Source organism: Bacillus rossius, chromosome 10 (genome assembly GCF_032445375.1).
Source record: "Bacillus rossius redtenbacheri isolate Brsri chromosome 10, Brsri_v3, whole genome shotgun sequence".
Lineage (NCBI taxonomy): Eukaryota > Metazoa > Arthropoda > Insecta > Phasmatodea > Bacillidae > Bacillus > Bacillus rossius.
Genome location: NC_086337.1, coordinates 52,260,557 through 52,277,527, shown reverse-complemented (window position 1 = coordinate 52,277,527; position 16,971 = coordinate 52,260,557). Strand labels below are relative to the sequence as shown.

Genomic DNA, 16,971 nt, shown 5'->3' with positions numbered 1-16,971 from the left:
TACTTCATTCAATTTACACTTGCAAAAAAAACATACACACACACATAAACCTACATGGAAATGAAAGTCTTTTTCAATATCCTGAAATCTGAAATATGTTTACTCATGTCATTAAATGTAGAGCTGTATTGAAGAAGCCGATTTTGCCAATATTTAGTTGAATCGGCATTTCTGCCGACTTCCGATACAGTACGCTTGTTAATTTTCGGCCGATATTACTGAAAAACGAAAGAGACTGACATAACCTAAAAATCCACGAGTACCATTTTCACTTTTCGTAGTAGTACTGCATTCTTTCACATCACATTATTTCTTAGCAAAATGTGCCAACCGTACATATCAAAGTTTAACATCCTTTTTTTTTTCAACAATGTTCTTTAATTTAATATGTCATAAATAAATAATACATTACTATCACGGTAAATATACATCTCGGTTGTTACAGTAAATATAGTGCAAATATGGTAGCCATCATGCTTCTGTAGTAATTATGGTATTCTACAAAGAATCTTTAGTTCTTATTATGGTAATTATCTTAAAATATCTATTGGCTTTGTACTGTAGTTATGGTACATCATCCATATTTCTTCGTATGTTGTTGTTCATTTGTCTTTTCTTCATATTTACGTGCGCCATTATTTGAGACAGAAAGTTTCAGAAAAAATTTTAACGGACTTTATATCACACATTTAATGGCGTAAATGATGAGACCTCGGGCAATTTAAACGCTTTATACGGAAAAACCTACCATGCGGGACCTCGTAAGTGAGTTTTACTGTATTTTTTTCCCCGTAAATAGTAAAAAACCGAATCCTTTGACGAATCCTATATCAGACCCGCCGAATCTTCGAATCCCTAGGATTCGGCGGATATTGGATTCGGTCGCCCCATCCCTAATATATATATATATATATATATATATATATATATATATATATATATATATATAAATTCTGACATTTTTACAGACTCTTTTTGCGTAATGACTGTGTTGTACATCTCTATGGTGCATAATTATATTAATTATCCATTATTCCTAACTCTCATGGTGGTTTTAATGAACCTCCTAACTAATGCATGTTTCCCACTAGTTAAAAATTCACTGAGAAAAAATGTTGTTGTTATTTCAGTTATTCATAAAATTTAAATTTCTTAAATGTTGGACCTGGAAAAAATTGGGACAGTTAAATTATGTTTATATATATATATATATATATATATATATATATTAAATATGAAAGAACACATGGTTTCGTAAACTATTTTCATTAAGAAGAGGACCTCAATGAAGAATTTTTTTTTCTTTCATTCTAACTAAAAAATCTCAACTTTTTCAATAAAGAGAAGAGTATTTTCGAAACCCCAAAAACCTATGGCAAAAATTTTCTCTTCTCTCTCTCTAAAATATTTTGCAATTTTTGTTGTTGGTTTCCTGAAAAGTTTTATATGTATACACGTGTGTGTGTTTGTGTGTGTATGTATAAAGAGAAAGAGAGAGAAAGAGACACAAACACACAGTAAGGAATTAGGAAAGAGGTGTGACTTATGATAGCTTCCGAGAACAGGTTAAAGACACTCGGCTATATTCACTAGCGACATCCTAACACTGAGGAGGGGTTAACGGAAGAGACGAGCAAAGGACTTGGAACAACCCTGCCCCTCCCCCCCCCAAACCGCACCTCTTCTTCTCCTGCAGCTCGGCGGTGACCTGCCGCACGTCGGCCATCTTGCGCTCCTCGCGCCCCAGCTCGCCCAGCACGGCGTCCATCTTGCCGATCATCTTGCTGACCTTGTTGTAGAGCCGGCGGGCGGCCTTGGTCTCCCGCACCTTGTCCAGCCTGTCTCCCGCCTGCACCAGCTGTTCCAGGTCCACCAGGTCCTGCGGGCACACGGGCAACCCACAAGGATATATTTTTTGGGGGGGGGGCGGGGACTGCAATTGATTTTGTTGGTTTCCTGAAAAGTTTCATACGTATACATGTATGTGTGTGTGCGTATATATATATATATATATATATATATATATATATATATATATATATATATATATATATATATATATATATACATACATATAAAGAGAAAGAGAGAGAGAGGCAGAAACACAGTAAGGAATGAGGAAAGAGGTGTGACATATGATAGTTTCCAAGAACAGGTTAAGAAACTCGGCTATATTCACTAGTGACATCCTAACATCTATGAGAGGTTAACGGAAGAGACGAGCAAAGGACCCTGGGGAAAAAAGCGGGGGGTCCGGGGGTCTCCCCCCCCCCCCCCGGGAAAAATTGGGGTTTCAAGGTGCAAAAAAGGTGGTTTTTAGGCATTTTTTTCCCCTAGATATTCTAATTATAGTTGGTTGCAATATATAATTTATTTTTTATAAAAAATATTTTCAGGGAACAAATTTGTAAAAACACAGTGCTCACATTACCACGATTGGACTAAATTCACCATGCGCAACATATGGGTTATATCACAGAAATCATATTTTTTAGTATAACTACGAAACTAAATATATTATTGGAGGGGACGAAATTGAAGACTTATTATTGGGGGGGGGGGGGGGGGACGACGACGACCATGCTGCGGGCACACGGGCGACCCAGAAGTGGCGGGAGTCCCAGGCCGACAGGTGGAACTGGGTCGAGGCTTAAGGGGGCCCGTCCGGTCAGGTAGTGCACCCGTGTCAGTGAGGCGGGAATGATGAGCGTGACACTCGCCGGTATTTACAGCGCCGTGTCGCCTCTGAGCGCAAGGCTGTGAACTCACGCTCAATCTTCATGTTGTGCATAAGACAACTGTGAAATTTGAGCGGCGACCGTAACATTACATGCCAAGGAAATCAAGATAAAGATGTAAAGCAATGTCCTTAAGTGCTTTCCAGGAATCTGTACTGGTTGTCATATGCCTGGAAATTACTCTGAAAAAAAATTGCAATCCAGAAACAAATACTACTATTCGGCCCTCAGAAATTTCTTAAATGCTTTTTGGAAATGTACCGCACTCAGATATCTTGAGTAAGTTTTCAAATTGGGTTGTTTTTCCTGAAGCTCTGCACACAGTATGAGAGCCCAGGCAGGCGGGGCCCTTGGACAGCTCGTTAACACTGAGGTGACGAAAAGTGACGAGATGGTAATGATTAAGGGGCCCGCCTACCTGAGTGCACACACACACACACACAAAGTGCAAAGTTTCAGAAGATACAAGGCAATTTAGAACCGCTAAAGATATCCGAGTGAAGTCTGTCTACAAAATGCATTTAAGAATGCGCTGAGGGCGGATGGGTAGTTCTGGTTCTGTATTTCATATTTTTACTGTATGTTTAGAAGGGCGAGAATTGCTAAAACAATTCTTTTCAGAATAATTCTTAGGCGTGAAACATCCGATACAGATTTTTGAAAGCACTTAAGGGTCTCACATTTATCTTCACATCTCCGCTATGTAGTGTTATGCATACCGCTCAAATATCGTATCTGCCCCATTCACAACGAGAAGACTGCGTCCCAGTCTACAGCCTTTCACTTTGAGGCAATACTGCACTAGAAGTACCAGAGTGTGTCATACTTATCACCTCATCACATCGCCTCATTAACACAAAAACACCCCTGACCAGACAGGCCCCTTAATGAAGCACAGACAGAATGGGTGAGGGAAACGGGACTACCAAAAGAAAACCCAACGCCAGCCTGGTTTTCCACTTGTGAAAAATCTGTGTTCGACACCACCGGGACTCGAACCCAGACCTCATGCTGAGAGGCAAGTGATCTGACTACTTGACTTGACCACTTGACAAGTGGATTACTTCACGCACAACCTCATAAACTTTGATCCCAGCATAACCTTGACCGATTTAGATAAAGAAATACACACAAAAAAAAAAAAAGTTTGCTTCGTTATCAGAGAAAGCTTCTGTGACCGCACATCACAATACAATGAGTCACGCCAAATGAGAAGTCAGTACTCAGGACTTTTCTGCATGATTGCATATTTCCCCCCACATACTTTCGCTAACCTGGATTACTGTTATCCCGGATAGGCTTTGGTCCCAAATGATCTAACTAACATATACTTTCTTTGTGAACAACTCACTACAAACTACTTGCAGCACAAGAATTCCAACAGTAATACATAATAGCCTAGTATCTATGTAAAAAAAAATTAAAGCCTGGGATAACATGGAGGGAAAGTATAATTAAAATAAATAGGTAAGGAAATGAAAGAAAACTCTACACTTAAAGTCATTTAATAATATAGAAACTTAGAAACCATTTAAAAAACAGTAAACTGACTTTTTTTTTGCAACATCTCTTTACATTTTTTAAAAATCAATATGAACAAAATTAGGTAGGGTTTTTTTTTTCTTAGTGAAGAGTATGTATATAGTTTGTTACCAGTTACTCGACTGTTCTGGGACTGTTTGGCAGATGTGTTTGGAGTAAGGAGTGTGTAGATAAGAGGTTTGACTGCATTACGCAGGGCAGATTTATTCAGTTACGTACATATTTTATTCAATGAAATTCATCAATTAAGTATGTATCGCTCACCTCCTTATAGTCTTCAAGTTCTTCCTTCAAACTTCCCAGCTCTTCCTTTTCCACTATCAGATTCTTTTTCTCCTTGGCTAGAGAGTCCAAAGCATCTTCAAGCATCTCCAAATCTTCCGTTGTTAACTCCTGTTTAAAAAAAAAAAAATTCATCGACGATGAATACAATATGTTTAATGTAGCAGTATAAATTAATTTCAGCTAAGTGAAACAACTTTTTACACTTCCTAGAGGACCAGGGAAAAAAATTAAATACCGGATAAAAATAATTTACACTGCATTAATATTATAATGAATAGCTGTAAAACTAGTAATAAATACTGTTCCAATGAAAATTTATGAAGATTTTTCAGGTAAATAAGAATTAAGTACAGTACATGAAACTGCGATACACTTACTTCTTTCTTCTTTTCTTCTGAGAGAAGCTCCTTGAATGCTAGGATATGAGAGGTTTCATCAGTGAGGACCGGTGCTTTATCCAGAAGAACTTCCTTCACCTCCTGAAACGTTTCATTTGTTATTTTAGAATCCTGTACCGTACACGGTTTAGTTAGTTACATTCATTAATTCTTTTTTACGAGTACATGTTGAACAGGGATATTGGACACACCACGTAATACATAAGGACAAGATTATGTACCTATATGGTGAATTGAGATGAAACCGAAATAGAACCAAAACTTTACCACCATATTGCATTGAAATTCAAATAAAATCATGAAACGAAACAGCATTTTAGAAAAACTTATTTCACAAAACATTTAAATTTTAATATGTTTAATTCAATGAACTTAATTTTTTCAGCATGAAGTTCGTACCGAAATTATCTAAACGGATTGGAAAAAAAAAATTAATTTTACTTTGATCGAGCTTGCATCTTTTATCAGCAACTCATTTTTACATTTCTCATGTCTGATCAATAGGTTTTCCAAACAACCACTTGCAGATTAATTTTTATTGTGAATAGTTCTGCCCAAGACATAAATATTACGAATTATTTTATTGTAAAAGTGCACTACCTATATAATAGTCAAAATGGCACTAAGTTTGTGAAATTAGTATTAAGAAATAGCTAAGTATGATTTTTGTTGGAAAAACACTACCTTTATGAATAAAATGAATTTATAAAAATAAAAACAATAACACTAAAATAATATGTTTTTAAAACAAAATTCCTTAACATATAACCATAAAATCTTCTCTAATAATATGTAAGACTTAAATACAATAATAAAGAGACAACAAAATTAACTACAGGTAAATATAAATATTTCTTATAATTTTTCAATTATTTAAGTCCAATGCTGGTTCTGCAAAGTCATACAGCAAACATCACATTGAATGATTATAGGTGAATTTAATCTTGCAATGTGTTTACCCAACTTTAAAAACAACAACACAGCAAAATTCCTTAAATGTTTTTTTTCCATTTATATTCTACAAAGGAAAAAAAAAACAGGACACAAGGCTAGTCATATTACTTGCAGATAAACTGCACAGAAGCAAGAATGATAACACACGTCACACAACTGACCGGTCTGGACGTACTGACCCTCTCTGTCTGCCTCTGAAGTTCCTCCGTCTCTTCCAGGAGTTCCTCTTTGATCCTCTTCTCCTCTTCCTTGATCAGCTCCAGCCTGGTCTTGTTGTCGATCTTGCCTTCGCGCTCTCCGATGGCAGCTTTCGCATGCGTCACCTGTCGCACAACAGACCACCGCCGCGCTGAAACCAGCAGATGCCAGCAGCTCCTCCAGATTAGGAGTACGCCCTTCGGCTGATTCCCAGCCCGCTGGTGCTCCACTCTTCCTTCGCCGTTATCAACATTACAGCATTACCAATCGCTACATTTTTATGAAGGAAATGGACATATTTCTAATTAACCACATTGTACTATTAAAGAAAAAAAAATACCTAGTACTAAAAATTTAAAGAAAAATAAAACATTTCAACAAACTTTAAATTCATTAAGTCCCATCAAATTATCAATAATAATTTTACCACACAGACTGACAGACAAAAAAATTTTTTTTGGGTTAAGATAAACTTCATTCATAGGTTCTCTAAACTATTTATCTTGTAAACAAAACTGACTGGCGACAGTAAATTTCCCTCACTAAAATAATATTTTCCAGTAAATTTCCTGTCAATTTTGACAGTCGGGACTCCGTCAACATAAAACAAAAACAACAATAACTATGAGAGAGTTAGGGCGTGCGTTTCAAATTTTGAAGCTTATTTTAAATATTTACCTGAAATAATATCAAGCTTGTGTACTTTCAAAGTACATAACTTGATTAAATGAAATCACAAAAAATTTGGATTGCAATTTTTTTTGTACAGTTAGCTATCAAAGTAAAAAAATATTAATAGTTCTATGATATACCTACAAAAAAGGAACACTAAATGGATTACAGAACAAAAATATACATGCTTGAATCTAACGCTAATGACCGTTTCATTACACAGTTTGGAATATTTTTTCAGACGGATACATCAATTTAACTTTACATTGGGGTAAAATATTTAAAGAATTCCGACACTGTGAGTGCATGCGTGTTTTTTTTTTTTTCACGAACATCGGGGGACGAATCACATACCTACCGGTTCCTTGCAGATGCATCGGGCATGTTCCTAGTTCAAAACTGGGTGCTGTAATTTGCAGAGATTTAAAATGAAATATTAAGCCTTACATCTGTCAGAAGGCATGGTATCTCTGATCAGATATACATGTAAATAAATGTAAAACTATTTCCATAGCACACATCACTTTTATTACCGGCATTTAACAGCCGAGAAAGCCAACACACAACATGGTTCTGCGAGGATACAACCGACTTCACGTAAAGACAAAGAAACACTTCCTGTATCAACATGACAAACATTAACACAAACTAATATAAATGTTAAGAACCATATATAATGACAATAATCATGTAAAGTAAGTCATACGTAAAGACATGCAAAATTCGCAGATTCATTTCGCGATAGGCTAGCATCAAAACAACTATACCTTCGTACCGCTACTGCGATTGGCCCACATTTTATCGGGGGAACTGTGAGCCAGTGGGAAACACTAAACCAAGAAAGTGCTGATTACGGACAGCCTAGTTGAGATGTCTCACGGGTCTGTAGCCAATGAACAGGTATCATTTCCGCGAGTATTTAAAGGACTGCGGAGTCCATCATGGAGGTCAATGAATCCGCGAATTTTGCAGGTTTCTAGTCACACGTGATAAATTAGGGTGTTTTCAACAACATCTACAGTGAAAGCCGCGGAGTGCCGAATTACGGACAGCCTAGTTGAGACGTCTCGAGCATCGGTAGTCAATGAACAAGTGTCATTTCCGCGAGTATTTAAAGGAATGCGGAGTCTATCTTAGAGGTCAATGAATCCGCGAATTTTGCAGGTCTCTAGTCACACGTGATTAGGGATGTGCGAGTACCCAATATTTTCGGGTACGGTTCGAATCCACAATTACTCGAACCCGGAATCTTTGTACGTACATGGATTCAAACAGTATTACGAATATTCACAAAAGTTATAAATTAATTTAATACGGCTCAAAAATACTAGCAGTGAAAAATAAAATTAGGCTACTATTACTTAAGTATTTATATGACGTATCAAAGAAAGATATGTAAATTAAATAATTAACACAGTGACATTAAAAGAATTTCGAGATTTCGAGAGTTTAAACAATAGTTACGAATTTCATAGTATAGCAAACTATAAACTAAAAACAATTACATACCTACAAGAAAAAAACGTCTTGGCTATTTATTGGAGAAAAAATGGTTTCGTTTGCTGAAACGTTTATAAAACTGAGATTTCCCTGTCGCGTGTAGTTTATTACGATTGAGTTAGAGAAACGAATATGTTTTGGTTTTCATATTTGAAAGTGTTTATTACTAATTATGTTTACATAATTATAAAAATTTTTAAATTTTTGTGTAATAAATAATTGCCAGTAGTTACAGTTAGAAAAAAGAGAACACACATTATTTTTAAAATAATCAGTTATTTTTAAATATTCTGTGCTTAATATTCGGAATTGGATTCATATCTCAAATATTGCCAGGGATTCGAATCGGATTCAAACCGAACTGAAAATCAAGGATTTGCACATCCCTACACGTGATAAATTATGTCGTTTTCGAACGTGTACAGGGGTGGTGTCGGCCCGCTCACCAGGGTGTCGGGCAGCACGGAGAGCGTGGCCTTGAGCTGGTCGGAGGCTGGCACCGTGTCAGGCAGCAGCAGCGCCCGCGACAGCAGCAGCAGCGAGGGCGGGACCTTGCGGTTGAGGCTGAGGTCCAGCCACTGGGCCAGCTGCGCACGCAGCCCCGCCTCCGACACGCCGTAGGCGCGCATGCCGCGGGCGCGGCACGCCTGCTGCAGCTCCCAGGGCGTCAGCGACTCCAGCCCCTCCTTCGCGATCACCTGCCGACCGCACCAGACGGGCTCGGGACGGGGTTCCGCGTTTTAAAACATTTAGGGCTGTGCGCAGGGGCGTAGCCAGTTGGGGGGGGTTTATGGGTTCCTAACCCCCCCCCCCCCCCCTTAGCACCAAATCTTTAATTAATCTCTTATTCATCACTCAAACAAATTTCATATTAAAATTAATAAAATTTTTACCATTACAATATTTAAATTTAAGTACCGAAAACATGCTAAAAAAAGCACTATTTTACACCTAAGCCAAAGACCAAGATCACTTAAAAAGTTTCAGTACATTATCAGGAACAAGATTACATAACACCAAAAAGCATTTTCAATACACCATCTAAACATCAAAATGTAAGTTGATACACCCTAGAGCACACCCCCCACCAACTCCCACACATGTTTAAAATGAAAGTTTTAATAAACATGCACTCAAGTACCCATCGTAACTACGATACAAAGGTGAAAGATCACAATGCAAACTGCAGTCAATTCGTATGACACTAATGAAACGTTTGTAATTACCTACCTATTGCAGTTAAAAATTGTTTTTCCAATAAAATGCACCCTGTTCAGCTGGCTACTTCGGTTCGAAGAGACCAAACGTAAAAAAATCTGTCGGGATTCGTAGGTACGGAAGTGCCCCCAACCGTGCAGGAGCGCATACGGAATTTCGTTCTGGGGGGAGGTGGGAAAAGTAAAGGGAGGGAGGTGTTTGCATGCGTACAGAACCACTTTTCCCGCTCCTTGCTTACGATTCTCTTTTTTCCCCCCTTCGTCGTCGGGAACGACTGATATTTTTTCCCAGGGATCGGAGGGGAAGGAAGGAAGGAAGGAAGGAGGGGCTGAGCACCTTGTCGTCGGCCGCCAGGTTGCGCAGGCGCATGCGCAGCTGGAAGCGCAGGAAGGCGACGGTGCCCAGGGGCTGGAGCTCCAGCACCCGGCACAGGGCCACCAGCTGGGGGCGGGTCAGCGAGTCCAGCGTCAGCTCGTCCTCGAACAGCTTCGAGAACCTGATGATCTCCTCGTTGCTCGGGGGCTGCCCCGACGAGCGCAGCTGCAGCCGACATGACAAACACACACACACGCTCATCGCCGGCACGGTCCAGGCCCTCGGGTCTCGCGGGCCAAGAGCGGCGTCTTCCCCTTTGCTCAAAACCAGGGGCGTAGCCGAGGGAGGGGGGGGGGGGTTAGGGGTTCAACCCCCCCCCCCTCCTTAGCACCAAATCTTTAATTAATTTCATATTCATCACTCAAACAAATTTCATATTAAAATTAATAAAATTTTTATCATTACAATATTTAAATTTAAGTACCGAAAACTGCTAAAAATAGCACTATTTTACACCTTAAAAATCAAAATTTTTCCGGGGGAGGACCCCCGGACCCCATCACTTTAATACGGGGGGGGGGGGGGGGGCCATGCTTCTTAACACCCCCCCATACACAAATCCTGGCTACAGCACTGCTCAAAACACGTCGACTGCCAACGCGTAACGAAACCCTTTACAACTGGAAAATCAGCACTTGTTAAATAGGCTGTTCTGTGACTACGGAAGTTAAAGAGTTCACCCGAAAGTTGGTGAATTCTAGCAGCGCCCAGCACCAAATTGTGTCTAGGCGGCCATCTTAATAATTTTTACTATCCTTTTTTTGGACACACAAGCAAGGAGAAAGTTTCGTCTGCATCCAACCAACAACAAAAAGAAAAAACACTGTTACATGTCCACGCTCCGAGCACAAACAAATGAGAAATACGTATATGCAAATGGTCCTTTTTTTAAAGTCACTGAACATAGGCCAAACGTTATTTCTTATTTGTAACACGCCTATCAACAGTTTAAACTACATAACATATTTGTGCACAAAAATAAGCACTACGTAGTTGTATTGTATGAATTGTAATAATGAGCGAGTTCAAGAAAGAACGTGTAAACGTATCCTGGAACACCTAGACAAAATGAAGTACGAAACAAGAGGATTTGAGGCCGAATGTTTACAAAAAGGATGCTTGGAGAACTACAATGAAGATTATGTGATAAAAATATGGTGTATATGCTTATAACCGATGGGAGTTGCATGTATATTTCTGTTAGTGGAACTTGTTGAGAGAATATTTCTAATTAATACAAGTGGCAGCATCATTACAATGATAAATGTTTTATTAAAACAGCTGATATGTAACTGGGCTGTGTAGATTCAGCCAGGGGGCTGACACTAGTAAAGGCCTACGAAGCTAATATCTGAAGTTATTCCCTATGCTATTACGAAACTCAAAATAATGTACTAAACTATATGATTCAATGGTGTGCTTTGTATTTGAGCAAAAATACATGTTGCGTGCAAGTTATAATTAAGAATCCTCCCGAAACAAAATGAAACACTCTTGAGACAAAATTAAAAAGCCGCCCTGCATTGCTGTAAAAGTAAATTTTTTGAGCATACAAATAAAGTACGTATATAGACTTTTAACACGTATGCATTAGTTATTGGCATTAGCTGGTATGCAGGTACTTGTAGCTTATGGAATGTTGTGCATGTGGATAGCTTTTATTTTATTGTAATAAAGGTTGGGCTGACAACATAATTATGACACTAATACTTGATACTGCTTTCAACTCGATACTTTCAATAGACATAATTTTTGATAAAAAACAAATGTTATCAAAATATAACAACAAAAAAATTAAACCATGGTTTGGAATTAAAGGCAATATTTTAAAAACCTCAAGGGATGTTTTACCCTCGTCACAAAATCCATGAATTCTTTCACGCCTTCGGACATGCGTCCTTTGCTTTCCACAGCCATTTCGTCCAGCGTGACTTGAAGGAACTTTGCCATTTCCAGTTTCACTTTGAGAGACTGCTTCATCTTGTCCTCCTGCGAAGGATCAAAGAACCACTGTGACTTATGACTTGAACACAGTTGGAAAGTACAAAAAAACAACACAATGCCATGACATAAAGGAAAAATGTACGTAACTGCACTATTTAACAAGATTATGAAATTACATGTAGAAACTTGTATAGTATAGTTAAAATCTTATAAAACCAAACAAGATTAGTACCTTCTATACATTAATAAAATTTTTATGAGTTTTAAAGGAGCCCTTTAAGAATTTAATAACTCAAGATATAGGTACATGAAAATAAATAAATTTTTTAATCACATAATTTACAATATGATAAGATATTATTTGAAATTAAACTTTTGAAAATTTTCTGCTTCACCACAGACAAAAATAACACAGTAACAGAGAGTATTTTAAATACTAAACATACAGCATTGTGAAACACTCACACATTGTATGTACAAAATAATGCTTGCGGCCAGAGTACAAAACAAAAAAAAATCCACTCTAAGCTATGTTTTTTATCATGCGACTGGAATAGAACGTTTATTAAGGAGTTATACAGGACCCATAGTGAAATTGAGGATATTTTAGCCTTTTAGCCATAAAAATCTAGGAATTTTACATAAAAGATGTCCAAAGATATTAGTAATATAATTTTATCTCAAAAAAATAATAAAAAAGTGTCCCAGATTAACTTTTTAAACTAATGCACATATTTTACGATTTCTGAAAGAAATAACAAAAATCCAGTCTCTACCATCCCCATAACTGGCCAACATCTCTCCCATCAGTCAATATTTAAATGACGTGTTCCATAGCCTCATGGCGTCAACCAGAAACAGGCTGTACTTGGAACAGCTGCTAAACTTGTTGGTGTGTGCTTACTGCTGGCAACAGTAACATTAATAGTACTCGTTGATTTATAAATAGACCCTTTTGTTGTGTGTGTGTTGTCGGGACGATATACACTGGCTGTCACTATTTTTCAAAAAATATATATAGACATATATATGTGTCAATGGTACTGTTATGCTCTTGTACTGTAACCCTTAGAAACATGCATAAAATGTTATTATCATGAAACACACACTCTTGGACACAAGTAGCTAGGTAACATATATCAACACATAGGGATATAATTCAGGTTTTTATTATTAAAAATAAAATGGCTATTTATCAGGGACAACTAACATATGTGTAGAGATATAAAAATCAATATTAATATAATTAGATAAAATCACATAAAAACAATCCTAACGATACTGAACATGACTCGTGGATATGCGCTTATGTAAATTAAACATCAGGAAAATACGTAGCACACATGAATCGTTCACAAAAGTTTGTTAGTGTAAGTTCAGAAAATAAATCAAATGATGTTTTTACGGACGCATTCTTACATAACAGAAAAAATGTTTGAAATCATAGCACAATTAATTAGTATGATTACTATTTATGTTTATATTTGGGTTCGTATTTGCCTTGGCTTAACTCAGTTTATATGGTACAGACACGAAACTTGTACTCCCATTTCACCTCTGGGTATCACAAAATAAAATAATAATTTAAATCTTGGAAATAACAATTCATGACGTAGTTCAGGATAATTGACACCTTTTACGTGAAAACTAATCAGTTTGTAGTCAAATCGAAGTGATTCACGAAGAAATTACATACAGCTGGGTATGTCTATGGGCGATACAAAATGCAAGATCTTTACTTACAGATTTTCACTCCTAATAACATATCCGTCAGAATATGCCCTTATAATCTTACACATTATTTATTTATATGTCGTTTAAGCTCATCCTGAGTGTCGGATGGCATAATCTAGCTAGCTATCTTTCAAATTTAAAATAGGCCTCACGCCTTTGCGTCGGCATCAGACGCCTTCATACAATCATTCTTATTAATTAAGACGTTCTAGACGCCTCACATCTAAAACACGGCTTCTCATTGGCCGAAACCAAAATCGGTTTTCGTAATTTACAATATAAATACCGTAAATAACACTTATTAATACAATTGAAAACACAGAAATGCGGTAAATTTAAAACGAAAATTTCCAACAATGAAAATTTCTTTAAGTAATACCCCGAATAAAATCATCGTTTATTCGTTAAGTTCATTAGTCCTTAGAGGGGTATACTCAATTGACTGTCCATATAAGTCCATTTCAGGTCATAGAGCATAGCTCTCGTAGATATACATAATTAATAAAAATATATTTAAATAACTTTTGCGGGCGAACAATATACAAATTAAATAATAAAATTTCATAATAATAATAACAATCAAAATAATAAGATTTTATAAATAATATCCTTAAAATAAATCATTACTTTCTGTGCATTATGAAAATAGTAACAGCACAAGGCCTTTAATGGAACGCAAATAAAATAAATAAATAAAATAAATTTTTCTCGCTGAATGAAAGCTTCACGCTATCCCGTACCTTCTCGGTGGCGGTCTGGAACGTGGACGGCAGCATCCCCGGGAAGAACTTGATGGCAAACGGCAGCAACAGCTCCATGAAAGGGATTATTATGAAAACTGAGAAAGGAACTAATCGGAACACATCGCCAACTGTTCGCACCAACTGGAAAAAAAAAAAGGCGATAGCATTATTTGGTAAGGAAAAAGAGTGATCATTAATGATGGGTAACTTTGCATAAGTGTGACTTTTCTGTGGAAAGAAATGACTTCCGTGGAAACAATTTCTGAAAATAGTATTTATGAGCTACAGTTTCTTTACCGTAATTTTTTTAATTTTTTTAATGTCGCTTACCTCACTTAAAGAACCACGTGTACCATTTCACATTATTCTGATTGAAGCAAACCAAATTTAACATTTTCAAATTGTAATCTACTGATAAATTACTCAAAACATCACCAGTCAGGTAGAAGCCTCACTTAAGCATAATTACCCTTATTTATAACACACATTACACAAAAATCAAATATTAATTTTAACCCTCAGCAAAAGTAAGTGTAAAAATTTACTTACATTTTTTGTCTTATTTGATGTAATCTAATTGTTTTGAAACAACTTGTGTGTAAAAGCCTTAGTCTGCAAATTTATGTAAATCACGGTTTTATTTAATGTAAATGTTGGACAATTAATATAACATTTCTTTATAGAATTGGTAAATGTTCCATATCAAGCATTTATCTCTTGATCCTGATGCCATGATCCTGTGGTACATGATGCGTGCTGATTTAATTCAATATGTCGGAAGAATCTGCACGAGAGAAATTGCAAAATAATTAAGAATTATGATTGTAGGTTTAAAAAAATTCCTTTTTATTTGACTTACGATCATAACTCATTATATGACAATATTTTTATGTACAAGATCTTCCAACATACTGAATTAAAACAGCAAGCATCAATACCAAAGGATCAAACTAACATGATTATGCCATCAGGATCAAGCCTTCAGGATCCAGGTATAAACTTCAATATGTGAAACAAAAGAATTAAATGTGTTTCTTTTTTTAAATTCTTCATAGTTGGCTACAATTGTGCTAAACAAAAAGACACACTATCGTGGGTAAACAATGAATGGGAAAACACAGGTATTGGAATGTAAGCTTTAAACTGTTATTTTTTTACAAACCAGTAGGAATTAAGAAACCATTCCTTCTGGTAAATTCATTGAAACTTTTAGTTTGAGCAAACCATGTTTTCCAATTTTTTTCTTTTCATTCTAAAAAACCGCTGTCCAAGTATTATCATGTGTACACTATCATATCATCAGGATCAAGGGATTAACATGGATACGCGATACCGCACTTTAACCTCAAAACCTTCAAAAATTACCCATATAACTTTTCAGAATGAAAACTATAATTTCAATAACTTTCAGATGCAGATCACCATTTTTGCTAGTAACTAAGATACATGATAATCAAAAACCAAATAAAAACCTTTCTATAACTTTACCTGCTTATGTTCTCTCCGTGTCAAAGTCTTTCCTTTGAGAACTCGCCAAAGAAGCTTCCGGGAAATGTTGACGTCAATAAACAGCAGCCGAAAGCCATGGTAGTAGTGCATGACTTCATCCACAATCCATTGCTTCCATGACTTCTTCACCTTAATCTGATCTACTGCAGCAGCTTTCTTCTTTTCAATCTCTTTGAGATCCTCCTTAAGCGCCTGAACTGTCTCTTCCACTTTAGACGACGGTTTGCTAGGTTCTTTATTAGGCAGTCTCCAATGAGACGACACGTACAATTGTCTCGAAATGATTAAACGGTTTTCAATGTAATTACCAGGTCGTGCATGGTTCAAAAGCATGCCGATTCGGCCTGAAACTGCGTTATTTACTTGCGCATCACATTTCAGCGGATTGGGAGCTACATTACATTGCACTGTTACGCAAGCTCCACTACTCGCCCTCACGACGCCAGAAACATATCTGCTTGGAGACGAAATCCAGCGACTTGAAGAAGACCCGAACAGCCTCTCATATTTGTAAACATTGCATTTTCTCCAGTGTTGACAGCGACAGCCACCTAAAAAAAAAAAAAATTATATTCATATTTTTAATAAAACCTCACAATTAAACTAAAATAACAAACAAATGCAAATAGCCATACTTTATGTCACTCAAAGGTAGCCTACAAAATCTATTTAATTAATATACTACTACTATTGCGAAACTACAGGACCTTATTCATCATGAACAAAATAATAATAATAATATAGCATAAACTGTACTTAAGATGGCTTGCACATACTTTTAACAACATTTTTTGTGCTGATAACCAGTGACTTCTGTTTGCTAAATAAAGCATGCATATTTATAACACGTTACTCTTCTCCAACAAAAACAGTCGGCAGCCATTAGTCCACCAGTCACAACTTTTTTTTTATTTGGATATGTGGTTTAAGATTGCGCTGCAGGCCAGAAAAGGTGTAAGCTATTTTATAAAATAATGCAATGAAGAATAAATAAAGTCATTAATGAAAATCTATCTACATCAAAGTATAACATATAATTTAACGAAATGCCTATAAATCATTGTTAAAATAATTATTAATGTTAAAAAAAATAACCGTTATTGATTAGTAAACGCCAAAGTACTTTAAGGTATTGTTTTAAAACTCTTTCTTTTCTTAAAA

The 16,971-nt window shown here is 36.6% G+C and overlaps 1 protein-coding gene across 1 annotated transcript in view; it reads right to left on the bottom strand.

Annotated features, from left to right (window-relative positions):
- LOC134536132 (mitochondrial proton/calcium exchanger protein) overlaps positions 1-16,696 on the bottom strand; it is a 34,250-nt gene extending 17,554 nt beyond the window's left edge. Inside the window, exons 1-10 of the mRNA XM_063375720.1 lie at positions 16,587-16,696; positions 15,790-16,361; positions 14,299-14,442; positions 11,732-11,869; positions 9,842-10,045; positions 8,734-8,985; positions 6,097-6,240; positions 4,943-5,044; positions 4,545-4,673; positions 1,680-1,879 (exon numbers count right to left, since the gene is read on the bottom strand). Coding sequence (XP_063231790.1) covers positions 1,680-1,879; positions 4,545-4,673; positions 4,943-5,044; positions 6,097-6,240; positions 8,734-8,985; positions 9,842-10,045; positions 11,732-11,869; positions 14,299-14,442; positions 15,790-16,361; positions 16,587-16,647 — 1,946 coding nt within the window. The 5' untranslated portion in view covers positions 16,648-16,696. The remainder of the gene's footprint in view (positions 1-1,679; positions 1,880-4,544; positions 4,674-4,942; positions 5,045-6,096; positions 6,241-8,733; positions 8,986-9,841; positions 10,046-11,731; positions 11,870-14,298; positions 14,443-15,789; positions 16,362-16,586) is intronic.
- Between the last annotated feature and the right edge of the window lie 275 nt (positions 16,697-16,971).